Consider the following 15,548-nt stretch of genomic DNA (forward strand, 5'->3'; position numbering starts at 1 on the left):
TACAGAACACATTCAGTGTCACACAGAACACATTCAGTGTCACACAGTCATACAGAACACATTCAGTGTCACACAGAACACATTCAGTGTCACACAGAAAACATTCAGTGTCACACAGTCATACAGAACACATTCAGTGTCACACAGAACACATTCAGTGTCACACAGAACACATTCAGTGTCACACAGTCATACAAAACACATTCAGTGTCGTACAGAACACATTCAGTGTCACACAGATCAGTGTCACACAGAACACATTCAGTGTCGTACAGAACACATTTAGTGTCACACAGAAAACATTCAGTGTCGTACAGAACACGTTCATGTCCTTCGCAACACGTTCAGTGATACACATGTGTGTGTTGTACAGAACACATTTAGTGACATACAGAACACATTTAGTGCCCTACGTAACATGTTCAGTGACACACCTCTCTGTGTGTGTCATACAGAACACACACATTCAGTGGCCTGCGCAACACGTTCAGTGACACACATCTCTGTGTGTTTCATACAGAACACAGTGTTATACTGAACACATTCAGTGTCGTACACAACACATTCAGCGATATACAGAAGACATTCATTGTCATAAGAACACAGTGTCATACAGAACACATTGTCACACGGAAGACATTCAGAGTCATAAAAACAACTGTCATACAGGACAGTTTCATACAGAATATGTTCAGTGTCCTATGCAACACATTCATTGTCCTACACAACACATTCAGTGACACACAGAACACATTCAGTGTCCTATGCAACACATTCAGGACACATTCAGTGACACACAGAACACATTCAGAACACATTCAGTGTCCCACGCAACACATTCAGTGACCTACACAACACATTCAGTGTCCTGATCAATGCGTTCATGCCACGCATCTCTCTGTATGTTATACAGAACACATTCGGTGTCCTACGCAACACGTTCAGTGACATGTGTCTCTGTGTGTGTCATAATGATAATAATGATAGTATTTATATAGCGCTGAATCTTGTGCAGAGACAAATCTAAGCGTTTTCACATCAATCATTCACACACATGTATAACTCTAAAGCTGAAGAAACTGAAGGCAAGGAAGAGGCAGAGAAGGGAGGCTGGTTATCTTGTGAAGAGGTGGGTTTTAAGGCCAGACTTGAAAGAGCTGAGTGTGGAGACCTGACAAAGTGAAAGAGGAAGTTCATTCCAAATGCAAGGTCCAGAGACAGAGAAAGAATGGCGTCCAACAGTGGAGTGTTTGAATCTAGGTATGCGAAAACAGAGTGGATCCGAAGCCAATCGTAGAGAGTGAGATGGAGTGCAGAGGTGAAGGCAGCCACAAAGATAGGAAGGGGCAGATTTGTGAATACATTTATAACATAGAGTGCTGATCTTATACTTTATTCTGTGTGAGACAGGGAGCCAATGGAGATGTTGCAAAAGAGGAGTGACATGCTCAGATCTTTTCTTTCTGAGGACGAGTCGGGCAGCAGAGTTTTGTGTGCCCTGAAGGGACTGAATGGATGAAGCAGGCAAACCAGACAATAGAGAGTTAAAGTAGTCAAGGCGAGAGAGAATGAGAGAACACGTTCAGTGTCCTTCGCAACACGTTCATAACACACGTCTCTGTGTGTCATACAGAACTCATTCTGTTCAGTGTCCTACACAACATGTTCATGACACACCTCTTTCTGTGTGTTACAGACCAACCTGCAGGACCAGGCGGTGAGGGACAAGGCCTTGCAGCAGATGGCCTCCATGTCCTCAGCACAGATCGTGTCTGCCTCTGCCATCCACAACAAGGCCATGGGTCAGGGTCTGCCTGGCCTGCCCCCTGGTGGTGGGCCCCCCTCCTCCGTGCGGCCCCCCTACCCAGGCGCTCCTTCGGTCAGTGTGGGGATGTGCGTGTTGGGGGGTTGGGGTGTGTGTGTGTGTGTGTTCTTCCTCATGTCATGCTGTCAGATGGTCTTTCCGGTCTGCAACGTGAAGCCTGCCGTCCTCCGCAGTGCAGCAGGAGGTCCTCAGAGCTTCTTGTGGAGATCCACCGCACAGGGCCAGGTTTTCCTCCTCAGTGCACCAAACACTGGGCAGAGCAGTAGCAAATGCTCTGGTGTCTGCGAACCTGCGTCGCGTGGGCATTCATCAGTATGGGACAGTCTCAGTCTGTAGAGGTGGGGAAAGGTGCCCACAGTGTCCAGTTCTCAGTCAGAAGAGGACTGTCTGCTTGTGCTCTGTTTAACTCACTCAGTACGGCCAGTCCTCTCTTCTCCTCTACACAGACCCTTCGGATGTCCAGTGGGTGTCTGAATGACCCAACCTTTAGCTTTCGGTCGTCAGAATTGTGGTATTCTTTGTTAACATTCACGTCTTCAGTATAAGAGCCTTCCGCTTGCAATATTTTGATGATGGTAATTGGGGTGAAATGCTGTTAACGTTGTCTCTTTCGCCGTTCGTATGGAGAGAGTTAAAGTCCAGAGAGCATCCTCCTCCGATCAGACTTGGTGTTTGTTTCTCCGCTGCTTTCTGAACTGGCTCTTTGGGTTTGCTTGTGCATCTCTGTAGGAGTTAGGTGTGTGTGTGTGTGTGTTTGCTTCAGACACACTGCATCAACACTGTATTTTGTTGATACTTGATAACAACGATATCAAAAAGTAAAGTGATGGTATGTTCCATGGCATCAGCAATTGACATCTCAGCATATTTTCACAAAAATGTTTTGCATACCTAGAACTCCAGTTTTCTCTGTTAAAAAGAAAGAAGACAGAATAAGGGGAGAAGGAAACTTTTTTTTTATTATTATAAATGAAAGAAAAAAAATTAAGAACAAGCTATTTAAGCAATGTTTTATTTACTTTGGTCTGCCTGATGGCAGCGTCTTCCTATAAGGACTGGTCTATGGCTGCACAAAACTTTCTTCTTCTTCTCTGTGAAGAGTGTATTAAGGGAAAACAAGAGGCAAAGCCTTCAAGACTCACTTGTGCTTCACGCTTTATCCTGTAAAGGAATCATTGGGAGGAAAAAAAGAGATTTTAAAAATGGTTGAAAAGTGCTCTGTATTAAATATGATGGATAAGCTTGGGAGAAGAAAAAAGAAAAGAAAAGAAAAAAATGTAATGTTTAAGACGAGAAAGAGCAGTTTAAAGCAAATTGTGTCCCCTAGCATTAATTACAGAGTAATTTCCCTTTTTTACTATAGCACCAAAAACGTTTGCAAAATAAATAAAACTTCCATGCTTAGCAAAAGAAGTTCCTGTTTGAACAAAAAATGATAATAATGACTGCTCTTGTTGTTGGGTCAGAATATCAGATCAAAGTGCCAAGTTTAGAGAATACAAAAACTATAAATATAACAGTAAATGCAGTTTGCATATAATTAGGCTTCATTTTTTGTTTGTTTGTTTTTTTGCCCATCCCAGAGGTGCAATATTGTTTTAAACAAGATGACTGGAAAGAACTGAAGTTTTCCTATTTTTATGCCTAATTTGGTGTCAACTGACAAAGTATTTGCAGAGAAAATGTCAATGTTAAAGTTTACCACGGACACACACACACACACACACACACACACACACAGACAACTGAACACCGGGTTAAAACATAGACTCACTTTGTTTACACAAGTGAGTCAAAAAGTCTAAATTATATCTGTTCCTCTTGTTGCAGATTTGGCAGTCAGGACTGGGACATGAAGAGTGAGTATTGTGATGGATCATATTTATTTATCTATTTATTGTGATGGATCATATTTATTTATCTATTTATTGTGATGGATCATATTTATTTATCTATTTATTGTGATGGGTCATATTTATTTATCTATTTATTGTGATGGATCATATTTCTTTATCTATTTATTGTGATGGATCATATTTATTTATCTATTTATTGTGATGGATCATATTTATTTATCTATTTATTGTGATGGATCATATTTATCTATTTATTGTGATGGATCATATTTCTTTATCTATTTATTGTGATGGATCATATTTATTTATCTATTTATTGTGATGGATCATATTTATTTATCTATTTATTGTGATGGATCATATTTATTTATCTATTTATTGGGCACTGTCAGAGTGTAGCTGATGGGGAAGACCAACCATATGTCCCAGCATGTCTATGCCAGTGTGTCAGCACATTGTGTATGTGCATTTATGCTTGCTTGTGTGCGTGTGTGTGTGTGTGTGTGTGTGTGTGTGTGTGTTACATGCATGTGTGTGTTTGTGCCTTTGAGTGTGCTAAACTGATAAAGCAAACAAATTTGAGAGAGAGAGAGAGAGCTCGGAATTCAGAACATTTTTATTCAAGGATCAAGATTTTTTTTTAGACATTGCCTATTCTTCCAATCTGCCCTTGCTTATGTACATCCATTACAGATAGTGCACAGCGAGACATTTATCTCTGATGGTTTGTAAAACTGGATCAAAATTCAGAGATGGTTCTTTAGAAATAGCGTCATTTGTGACGAATTGAAAAACGTGGACAAAATGGAGACTGCCAACACCGAACACAGCCGGTGCCCTGACAGACGGAGAATGCTCTGTGTCAATAGTGTGAAGCCCTTCACCGGCAGTTACGGAACCTACGACTCCAAGCTGGCCTCTGGCATGCCAGGGGGCGACGTGGGCCCTGCATGGCAAGGGAGGTCAATCGCCGGCCCCAAGCTGAGAATGGTGGAGTTCTACGCCTTTCTGGAGCATCAGCGAGACCAGGACTCGGTGAGCAAAGCGGTCAGGTTTCATGCAGGTCTGTTGGGTTTGATCTTTCCTCCAGGAGGACAGAATGGTAAAGGTGCATATCTGCCAGTACTTGAGGGTGTGGGTTTGAATCCAGATTTCCCTGTTTGGTTTGACTGGAAAATCAAACCAAGTGTCTCATCTTTCCGATGAGAAGGTAAATCAGGGTTCCTTGTACAGCATGCACTTTGTGCACATAAAAGAACCCACAGCAACTAAAGGGTTGTTCCTGGCAAAATTCTGTAGAAATATCCACCTCCATAGGAAAAACAAATAAAACTGCACGCAGAAAAAAATACCAAAAAATGGGTGGCGCTGTAGTGTAGTGACGCGTTATCCGTGGGGAGAGCAGCCCGAATTTCACACAGAGAAATCTGTTGTGACAAAAACACTGGCACGCTGGTAAATAACCCATGGCAATGAAAGTGCTGTCCTTTTGCAAAATTCTGTTGAAGTGATCCACTCTGATAGGTACACAAATATATATCTATGTGTCTGGGTACAAGGCTATGGGTTGTGCTGCTGCTGGTCAGGCATCTCAGTTTCAGTTTCAGTAGCTCAAGGAGGCGTCACTGCGTTCGGACAAATCCATATACGCCACACCACATCTGCCAAGCAGATGCCTGACCAGCAGCATAACCCAACGCGCTTAGTCAGGCCTTGAGGGGAAAAAAAAAAAAGGCATCTGCCTAGCAGATGTAGTATAGTGTATATATGGATTTGTCCAAACACAGTGACATCATCTTGAGAAATTGAAACTTTTTATGTAAAAAAGCCAGATGATTTTCATCATGTAGCTGCATTTGGTCTGCCGCTGGCCTCTCCATTGCATGCACAGACAGCCGTTTCAGGCACACATACACCACAAACAGCTTGAAAATTGCTCAGGTATAGGATGGAGATTTTTCACATCTCCCACATCAACAGATATGCCGACCTGCTCATGCCTGAACTCCCTTTATGTGCATGTACATGCTGAAAATCAAATACGCATGTTAAAGATCCCGTTATCTCTGTCAGCGTTTGGTGGGTTGTGGAAACAAGAACATACCCGACATGCACTCCCCCATATACGGAGTGGAGTAAAAATGATCACAAACGTAAAAGCCTACTAATGAATGTGAGTGAAAGTGGGAGTCGCAGACAAGAACGAAGAGGAAGAAGAAGAATGCATTTGAAGATTGTTTCATCCAGAACTTCACAGCTATTCAGTGGCATGTTGCCTTGTGTTGCAGTACCACAAACACCTGTTTGTCCACATTGGAACCACCGCCACCTACAGTGACCCCATGCTAGAGGTCAGTACAGGTCAAGGCCACTTTGTCATTGGACTGCTGGGGGTTGGGGTGGAGGAAGGGAGGGGGTTGTCTGAATGGGTGTTGAGGCTTCATGTTTGACAATGAACTCTCTACCATGTAGGTAAACTTTGTATGTATGCTAATGCCACTAAGTGTTCATAAAAAATTAAAAATGTTCCTTCTTCCTTTTTTTTTTTCTGAAAAAGAGTTGAGAGGGGTTGGTATCTCTCTGGACTTTAGGCAGATCTGTCTAGGACAAATTCCTGCTGTATTTTCAGGCAGTTGACATCAGGCAGATCTACCTAGGACATATTTCTGTGGTGTTTTCAGGCGGTTGACTTCAGGTAGATCTATCTAGGACATATTTCTGTGGTGTTTTCAGGCAGTTGACATCAGGCAGATCTACGACAAGTTTCCAGAGAAGAAAGGGGGCCTGAAAGAATTGTATGACAAAGGGCCGCAATCCTCGTTCTTCCTTGTCAAGTTCTGGGTGAGTTTCCTCCTTCAAGATCATTTTCTTCCCTTTTTTTTTTCTGCTTTTCTTAATTTGTTTCCTTTCATTCTCCATCGTTTTCATTTTCTTATTGTTCAGGTATCCTTGTTTTGGGATGGGTTGTTTGGTGAAGATTTGTTATTCTGCAGGATTAATAATATGAAGTAGAGATGGACATGCTGATTTCATATTGACCGGATATGGAACTGTTTTTGTGTTGTTGGTGGGTTTTTGGGTGGTTTTTTGTGTGTGTGTGTTTGTGTGTGTTTTGTTTTGTTTTTTAAAGCATGCATATCATATATGGATCCACAAGTGTGTACACTCTAATACGTCCTTGCAACTGAAACTCTGTGTATGAGAGTTTTTGGCACATTTGTACCCTTATCAAACAGTGCGCCAAGTGTGTGTTGCACACAGGACCTCAGTTTATTGTTTCATCCGAATGACTAGATGCTCAGTTCGATTTTCCAGTCAAACTTGGGAGAAAGGGCAACAGTGGGATTCGAACCCACACCCTCATGGACTCTGTGTTGGCAGACGAGCGTCTTAACCATTCTGCAACTATCGTGGGAGTTGCAGCACATACTCCACAGGAAGAAAGAAAAAAAGTGTCATCCAACACATACACACAGCAATCCTTGTGAACCACACACACAGCAAGAGACCCCAAGCCCGCACATGATCTTTCGCATATGTACACACACAACAGGGACTGAGGCGCTAGCACTTAACGCTGACCCGGGAGATCAGAAATGAACTCCACACCCTTAACCCACCAGGTAGTGAGATCAAACTCAAGATCTGCAGAATGAAAGTCAGTCGCTCCAACCTCTCGGCTATGGCGCCTGTGAGCGACTCCAATAGGATTTGATGGGTTGTGACAGGGTGAAGATTTCCACGCCCCAAAATACAAAAGAAAACAGCGCAGTGGTCGAGCCTTTTCATCATCTGCTGTTCAAATACGGAACTCTTTGCCTCACCGCTCTTTGTCACAGCCCCTCACTGCCTTCCTTTAAATCTAACCTCAAGACTTTCCTCTTCTAGCAGCATTTTCCAAGACCCTCTCTCATACAGGACGGTAGTTAGTTGATTGTGTAGGTATATTTGTAATGCTGTGTTGTGTGTGTGTTGAATGGATGGATGGGTGGATGGATGGAAGCAAGCATGCATGTATGTATGTTTGTGTTGTATGAGTTAGTATGCGGATATATATGTTAATTGTGCATGATTGTGTTGAAGACTGAGTGTGTTTCGTATGCGTTTGTGTGTGGATCATAAAGCACTTTGTGCAAAGGAGAAAGCACTGATAAATGTCCAGATATTATTATTATTATTACCTCTAATTCACAGAGGTCTGTGTAGAGGCAGTATGGCAGAACAAAATAGGTGTTGAACTGCAAATACAGTTTTCACTAGTGATCAGGTGCCAGTTGCATTGCTTGGTTCTAACCTTTTGACAGTTACATGTGACTAAATGCCTACGTTGACGGAACTACGCCATTGGTCAGTTCCATACTACACGCAGTTAGTAGCGGGTTACAACCACACTAGGTTCTTCCGTCCGAGCAGTGCAACTGGCTCAGGTCTTGGTCTTGATTCGATGCAGTGTTGTGTCCTAGGGAAAAGCACTTTACTCCAGCTTCCCTCACTCCACCCAGGTGTGAACGGGTACCGGACTTTGGTTGAGGAAGTTTTAAAATGGTGGGAGTGAGAGAATTGGGGGCCCCCCAGCTCCTTATGCTGAGCTGTGGACACAGTGGATATGAATCCACCGCCCCAGATGGAGGTGAAAGGCTATGGTATTTATATCCTGAGTGTGTGAACTGTGTGCAGGCGGACATCAACACCAACGTGCAGGACGAAACAGGCGGTTTCTATGGCGTCACAAGCCAGTCAGTGCCCTTTTCCCTTCCTTTCTTTTTTCAGGGTTCTTTTTTTTTTTATTCCTTTTTTTTCCACTCTCTACACACATGAAAACTGAAAGCATAAACAAACGCGCACGCGCACGCGCACACACACACACACACACACACACACACACACACACACACACACACACACACACACACACACACACACACACACACACACACACTCACACTCTCTCTCTCTCTCTCTCTCTCTCTCTCTCTCTCTCTCTGTAAAAGAATCCACGGCAGTGAGAACAATACCAGACAAAACCCTATTGAAAAATTTGTTGAATGATTTAACATGTAGGTGTAGATCTCTGTAGAACAAGGAAAAGAAATATAAAGGAATGGTGCAGGGTTATGGTGATGTACCATCACTGGGGAAGAGCCCTTGAGTTACATACAGAAAAATTTTGATGTGGTTTCAGAGTTGAACAGTGCATTACACTGGAACACACAAAAGTATCTGCATGCACACACACACACACACACACACACACACACACACATATTCACACTCACACTCACACACACACATTCACACTCACACTCACACACACAAACATGATATAATTCTTTATACTCTTTATGGGTATGAAGAGCATATAACAATCTGCAAAAAAAAAAAAAAAAAAAAAAAAGCTTAGAGCTTGGTCTCTGACCAAGGACAGGCTCTATACGTGTATCCATATATTATCAAGTATCCATATCATCAAAAAGAAACTGGAAATAACAAAATGAATCGGTGCAACTCGGTCATGAAAGTACCATGTCCATTTAAAACAACTGGCTGAAGTTTGACCGAGCCTTTATTATCTAACAGGGAGACAGAAAGTATCAGCTGGAAAAAAAAGAATGATGTGTAGAAATACTTTTTCTGTTCCAAAGTAGCCTGTGAGCGCTTTTTTTTTTTCAGTGTGTGTTAGTGACCATATGTGTAAATTTTTTTTTTTTTAATACTTTTGTGTGTGTTTTGTTATGTGTGTGTAATGTATATGTGATGTATGTGCTTGAGTGATGTGTGTGTGTGATGTGTGTCCATGTGTGTGTGTCCATGTGTGTGTATTTCCATATGTGTGAGTATGTGTGATGTGCAGGTATGAGAGCAGTGAAAACATGACCATCCAGGTGTCCACCAAAGTGTGTTCCTTCGGCAAACAGGTGGTGGAGAAAGTGGAGGTGTGTATCAGATACATGCGCATGGCACGCACATTAATGCTTTCTCCACTCAAACGCACGCACGCACACGCACACACACACACACACACACAAACAAACACACACAATCTACTCACTCACTTATTCAGTTATTGAGGATCATATAACTGTTCTTTTGTAAATTTAAATCAAGTCTTTTTTGTCTCTAATTGAAGTTGAAATATAAGTATCAGTAATTTCTACACACACACACACACACACACACACACACACATTCAATATACTCACTCAGTTATTGAGGATCATGTAACTGCTCTTTGCAAATTGAGGATCATGTAACTGCTCTTTGCAAATTTAAATCAAGTCTTTTTTGTTTCTAATTGAAGTTGAAATTTATAAGTATCAGTAATTTCAAAATCAAAAGTGTTAACATGATTGTGCTAGTTTTTGGTGGTTTTTTTTTGTTTTTTTGGTTTTTTTGGTTTTTTTAATTAGTTTTTTTGCTCCTTGTTTGACAGACAGAGTACGCCCGCTTTGAGAACGGCCGGTTCATGTATCGGATCCATCGCTCCCCCATGTGTGAATACATGATCAACTTTATACACAAACTCAAGCACCTGCCTGAGAAGTACATGATGAACAGTGTGCTGGAAAACTTTACCATTTTGCAAGTATGTGGCGTGTGTGTGTGTGTGTTGTGTGTGTGTGTGTGTGTGTGTTTTGGGTTTTTTTTTTATGTGTACCTATGTGTTTGATTGTGTGTGTATGTGTGTTTAATTGTGTGTGTGTGTGAATGATGGGTGTGTACGTTTAGTTCTGTATATATGTGCATGTTTGATTGTGTGTCCATGTGTGTTTAACTTGTGTGTTTTTAATTTTTTTGTGTTTCTATGTATGTTTGATTGTGTGTGTGTGTGTGTGTGTGTGTGTGAATATTTATCTCCATGTCTTTTTCTCTTGTCTACTTCTTTCTCTCTCTCACTCACTCTCTCTCTTTCTTTATCGCTCTCTTTGTCTCTCGCTCTGCCTCTCTCTTTCTCTGTCTGTCTCTCTCTCCCTCCATTTCATTTTTTCTTTTTAATTTTACATAGTTTAGACGGATTGACAGAAGGTTGCAGAGTCAAATGAAATAATGACAAGACTAGTTGTAGTGGTAGTAGTAATGATAATAATGATAATGATAACATAAAGAAGATTGAATAAAAAAAGAAGATAAGTTAATGATAACAGCAGTAATACTGATGATATGATATTTATATGTTCTGAATCTTGAGCTGCCCATCAGTCTTATGCAAAACCATCACCCCATCTGTTCAGATCCCAGCTAAAAACGTATCTGTTTTCAGCTTTTTTTTTTTACTCATGGATGTGTGTGTGTATGGTCGAGTGAGGTCAGTCATATTCGGGCGTGGCTGCTTTTGTATGAGCCTAGATTTTAAGAGGAATTTGCTATACCTTGCCATTTATTACTGTTATTAATATTATCATTGTTATCTAGATGTGTGACGAGGGGGAAGGTGGTAGAATGGTTAAGACGTTCATCTGCTAGTTCAGCGAGTCTGTTAAGGTCTGGGTTTGAATCCCACTCTCGCCCTTTCTTCAAAGTTTGACTGGAAGATCAAACTGAGCGTCTAGTCATTCGGATGAGACGGTAAACCGAGATCCCATGTGCAGCAGGCACTTGGCGCACTGAAGTAGAACCCATGGCAACGAGAATGTTGTCCTCTGGCAAAAATTATGTAGAAGAAATCCACTCTGATAGGTACACAAATATGTATGCATGCACTCAAGGTCTGACTAAGCGCATTGGGTTATGCTGCTGTCAGGCATCTGCCTAGCAGATGTGGTGTAGCGTATATGGATTTGTCCGAATGCAGTGATGCCTCCTTGAGAAACTGAAACTGTGATGGGCGCAATAGCTCATTGGTTAAAGCGTTGGACTTTCAGTCAGAGGGTCCTGTGTTCAAATCTGGGTAACGACACCTGGTGGGTAAAGGGTGGAGATTTTTCTGATCTCCCAGGTCAACATTTGTGCAGACCTGTTAGTGCCTGAACCCCCTTTGTGTGTACCCACACACAGAAGATCAAATTCGTACGTTAAAGATCCTGTAATCCATGTCGGTGTTCAGTGGGTTATGGAAACAAACATTCCCAGCATGCACACACCCCAAAAACAGTTTGGCTGCCTACATGGTGGGGGTTAATAAACAAAACAGTCATACATGTAAAATGTTACATGTCTGTCTGAGTGTGTATATGTGTGTGCCTGAAATCTGACAGAATGATACAGGAAACAAATGATGAGCACCCAGTGGCAGCAGCCGTCAGTTGGCTCTACCCAGGTAGGCAGCCTGTTGTGCAAATGACTCCAAGTTTGTAAAGCGCTTAGGGCTTGGTCTCTGACCAATGATAGGCGCGAGTTAAGCATCCATTTCAAATCAAATTAAGTAAATCAAGCCAAACGAACAAAAGTGATGCTGTGTGCAGTTGGTGACCAACAGGGACACGCAGGAAACCTTGCTGTGCATTGCCTTCGTCTTCGAGGTGTCCTCCAGTGAGCATGGAGCGCAGCATCACATCTACAAGCTGGTCAAGGACTGATGGGAAGACTACCAAGGTCAAGGACACTGTAGAGGTCATGAACAAGGTCACCGAGCAAAGAATCAAGACGGGGGAGAGGAGGAGGAGGAGAACAAGAGTGTGAAGAGTGATGTGTGTGTGAGTTGTGTTCCCTGCAGCTGTTGGACAGATCATGTGACTTGTGTGTGCTGTTCTGATTGGAGGAGCAGACGATGATGAGACGTGTGCCCAGTCTTCGTTTATCAGTTGTTGTTTTTTTCTCGGGGGATGCGATCATAGTTTTTCTCTGTGTATCAGATTTTATGCAATCGTCTTGTTCTCTTGTGTCTGTTTCATCGTCTTTCCTCTTGTGTCTGTTTCATCGTCTGTCCCGTTGTTCCATCATCTGTCCTGATGTGTCAGTTTTATCTTCTGTCCTCTGGTGTCTGTTCCATCATCTTTCTTGTCTTTACTTCCATTTTGTCACTCCCATTCACACTTACATGCTTCCATTAGGTCACTTCCATTGTCACCTCCACACCTCCATGCTTCCATTGTCACCTCCATGCTTCCATTGTCACCTCCATACTTCCATTCTTTCACCTCCACACTTCCATTGTCACCTCCATACTTCCATTGTCACCTCTATACTTCCATTGTCACCTCCATGCTTCCATTCTGTCACCTCCATACTTCCATTGTCACCTCCACACTTCCGTTGTCACCTCCATACTTCCATTGTCACCTCCATACTTACACACTTCCATTGTCACTTCCATACTTCCACACTTCCATTGTCACCTTCATACTTCCATTCTGTTGTCTGTCTTTCTCCTTCCTGTGTGTTCCATCATTGTGTGTGCGCGTGATGTCTGCTGTGCGTGCAGGCGTTTGATTGTTTCTTGTTGTTTGTCTCTGTGTGCTTGTGTTTGGGTGGCAGTGGGAAAACGCAACCTAATTATTGAACTTTTTTTTTGCGCCCTATAGAGATCAAGGTTGTTTATTCAGCCATCCATTCATTTATTCATGCATCCATGTGTACGTCCCTTGCATGCTGTGTTGTTACTGCAAGTGAACAACTGCTGTCTACCTGCACCTTAAAGGCCTTAACTGCAAGGGGGAGAGAGAGAGGGAGGGGGTGTGCCTGCCATTTGGTGTGCACCTGATTTTGCCTTCATCATTCACAACTAGTGAACCGTTGTAGCGTCATTGACAACTAGTGAACCATTGAATCACTACTAGTGAACCATTGTAACATTGACAACTGGTGAACCATGGAATCACTACTAGTGAACCATTGTAACGTCATTGACAACTGGTGAACCATCGTAGCATCCTCGACAACTAGTGAACCGCTGTAATGTCATTGACAGCTGGTGAACTAATGTAACGTCATTGACAACTGGTGAATCGTTGTAATATAACATTGAAACTGGTGAACCGATGTAACGTCATTGACAACTGGTGAAGCGTTGTAACATCATTGAAACTGGTGAACTGTTGTAACGTAACGTCAATGACAGCTGGTGAACTGTTGTAACGTAATGTCATTGACAACTGGTGAACCATTGTAACGCCATTGAAACTGGTGAACCGTTGTAATGTAATGTCATTGACAACTGGTGAACCGTTGTAACGTAACGTTATTGACAACTGGTGAACCATTGTAACATGACATCATTGACAACTGGTGAACCGATGTAATGTCATTGACAGCTAGTAACTGATGTAACGTCATTGACAACTGGTGAACCGTTGTAACGTCATTAACAACTGGTGAACCGTTGTAACGTAACGTCATTGACAACTGGTGAACCGATGTAATGTCATTGACAGCTGGTGAACCGTTGTAACGTCATTGACTGCCAGTGAAGCGTTGTAACGTCATTGACAGCTAGTGAAGCGTTATAACCCTGTGCTGATAAATGTTTTGGGAGAGGTTTGGGGTTTGTGCTGATATCATCTATCTGCCTGGATCTCTGTTGACAGTGTACTTACACATCATAAAAAATGCCTGCAAAACTGTTCGTTGAGTTTGAGATTGCATAGACTTGGCTGCTGCCATGTCATCTTGGGCTTGGCTGCAGAGATCAGCAGTTTCTAGGAGGAGGATGGGATGAGGGGGGGGGGGTTTGTTAGGTCTGGCATCCTGTGCTTGAAAGGTGTGATATTCAAAACTTGTCAGTACAAAAGTTTGTGAAGCTTGTTATTCCTTTTGCATGAAGTCTAATGGGTTTGTTTTCCATTTTCATCATGAAGCGCATACTTAATGTATATTCAGTCAAACCAGTACAGTTTGGCTGTTCTTGAAATTCAAGTGTTTTGATGGGAAAGTTATATGCACAAATTTGGAAGTCAAAACTTTGGAAGACAAACGCTTTATATTGAACGGAAAAAGTGTCTTGTTTCCAAAATCTAATGAAGAATTTCACTGGATCGATTGCTTTATTTGCAGAAAAAAGGCTGGATGAAACTGTGAACCAGCAGCAACACCTGCTTTATTCCAAATGGCAGCAGTTACTGAACACATCTGAGAATATTACTGACCAGACTGCTGGTTATGTTAGCAACAACAACAGAAACATGGTTTCTACTCAAACACATATCATTGTACAAAAGTGACATCCTATCTTTTTCTTTTTTTTCTTTTTTTTTAAACAAAACGTCCATGTAATTGTTATTGTTAACCTTTCTACAGAGATTCTCCACCATGTGGCCTGTGCATGACTTGGTGTAAGTTAGAGCAGCAATGGAAAAACCCATGCAGTATTTTCCCTGACACAAAAATGTGGCGGTGACAGACTTTGTGAGAGAACGCCTTCAGAAGACAGAAGTGGTTTGTGCCAAGCGTTGTAGGGCACCAAGGTAGAAATCAGTGGACGTTTGGCATTGAAAGACATCAACTTGGGCGGTCAGCATCTCTTCTTTTTTTTTATGTTTTCTTTTCATTTCTGTTGTGTTCCTTCATTGATCTCAAAAGAAAAACATGATAAAAGGAAGTATTGAAAGAGTTGGGGTTTTTTTAGAAAGAAGAAAAGGGGGGGAAAAAATGTGTCTTGAAAGGAAAGAAACAAGTGTGAAATCAACTAATTGGAGGCTGTGAATCTCTTGTTCTTCTCTTCTTCGGTTTTTTTTTTTGTTTGTTTGGTTTTTTGCTCATTTTAATGGATTTCAGCCGTTTATAAAACTAGTTTAATTCATATGCTTTTATTTCATTATTTGAACCGGGGTTATGATCTCATTTTTATGCATTATTACAAGTAATGCGGATGATTATTTTTAAAACCGTGAAGTTGAAAAGTCCTCTGCAGAAAGAACGGGAGGAGAGGTGTCCTGTCAGTCTGTCACTTCCTGGCTGACCCGGGGGGATGTGAACACTGTAAACCTTCTGACCCA

General features: G+C 42.0%; 1 protein-coding gene across 1 annotated transcript in view; it reads left to right on the top strand.

Moving 5' to 3' along the window:
* LOC143283305 (transcriptional enhancer factor TEF-1-like) overlaps nucleotides 1-14,730 on the top strand; it is a 45,115-nt gene extending 30,385 nt beyond the window's left edge. The window contains exons 4-12 of the mRNA XM_076589490.1: nucleotides 1,697-1,879; nucleotides 3,656-3,684; nucleotides 4,551-4,716; nucleotides 5,970-6,032; nucleotides 6,415-6,522; nucleotides 8,359-8,417; nucleotides 9,533-9,614; nucleotides 10,112-10,264; nucleotides 12,081-14,730. Of these exons, the coding sequence (XP_076445605.1) occupies nucleotides 1,697-1,879; nucleotides 3,656-3,684; nucleotides 4,551-4,716; nucleotides 5,970-6,032; nucleotides 6,415-6,522; nucleotides 8,359-8,417; nucleotides 9,533-9,614; nucleotides 10,112-10,264; nucleotides 12,081-12,194 (957 nt within the window). The 3' untranslated portion in view covers nucleotides 12,195-14,730. The remainder of the gene's footprint in view (nucleotides 1-1,696; nucleotides 1,880-3,655; nucleotides 3,685-4,550; nucleotides 4,717-5,969; nucleotides 6,033-6,414; nucleotides 6,523-8,358; nucleotides 8,418-9,532; nucleotides 9,615-10,111; nucleotides 10,265-12,080) is intronic.
* The last annotated feature ends 818 nt before the right edge of the window (nucleotides 14,731-15,548 follow it).

This window comes from Babylonia areolata, chromosome 6 (genome assembly GCF_041734735.1).
Source record: "Babylonia areolata isolate BAREFJ2019XMU chromosome 6, ASM4173473v1, whole genome shotgun sequence".
Classification (NCBI taxonomy): Eukaryota; Metazoa; Mollusca; class Gastropoda; order Neogastropoda; family Buccinidae; genus Babylonia; species Babylonia areolata.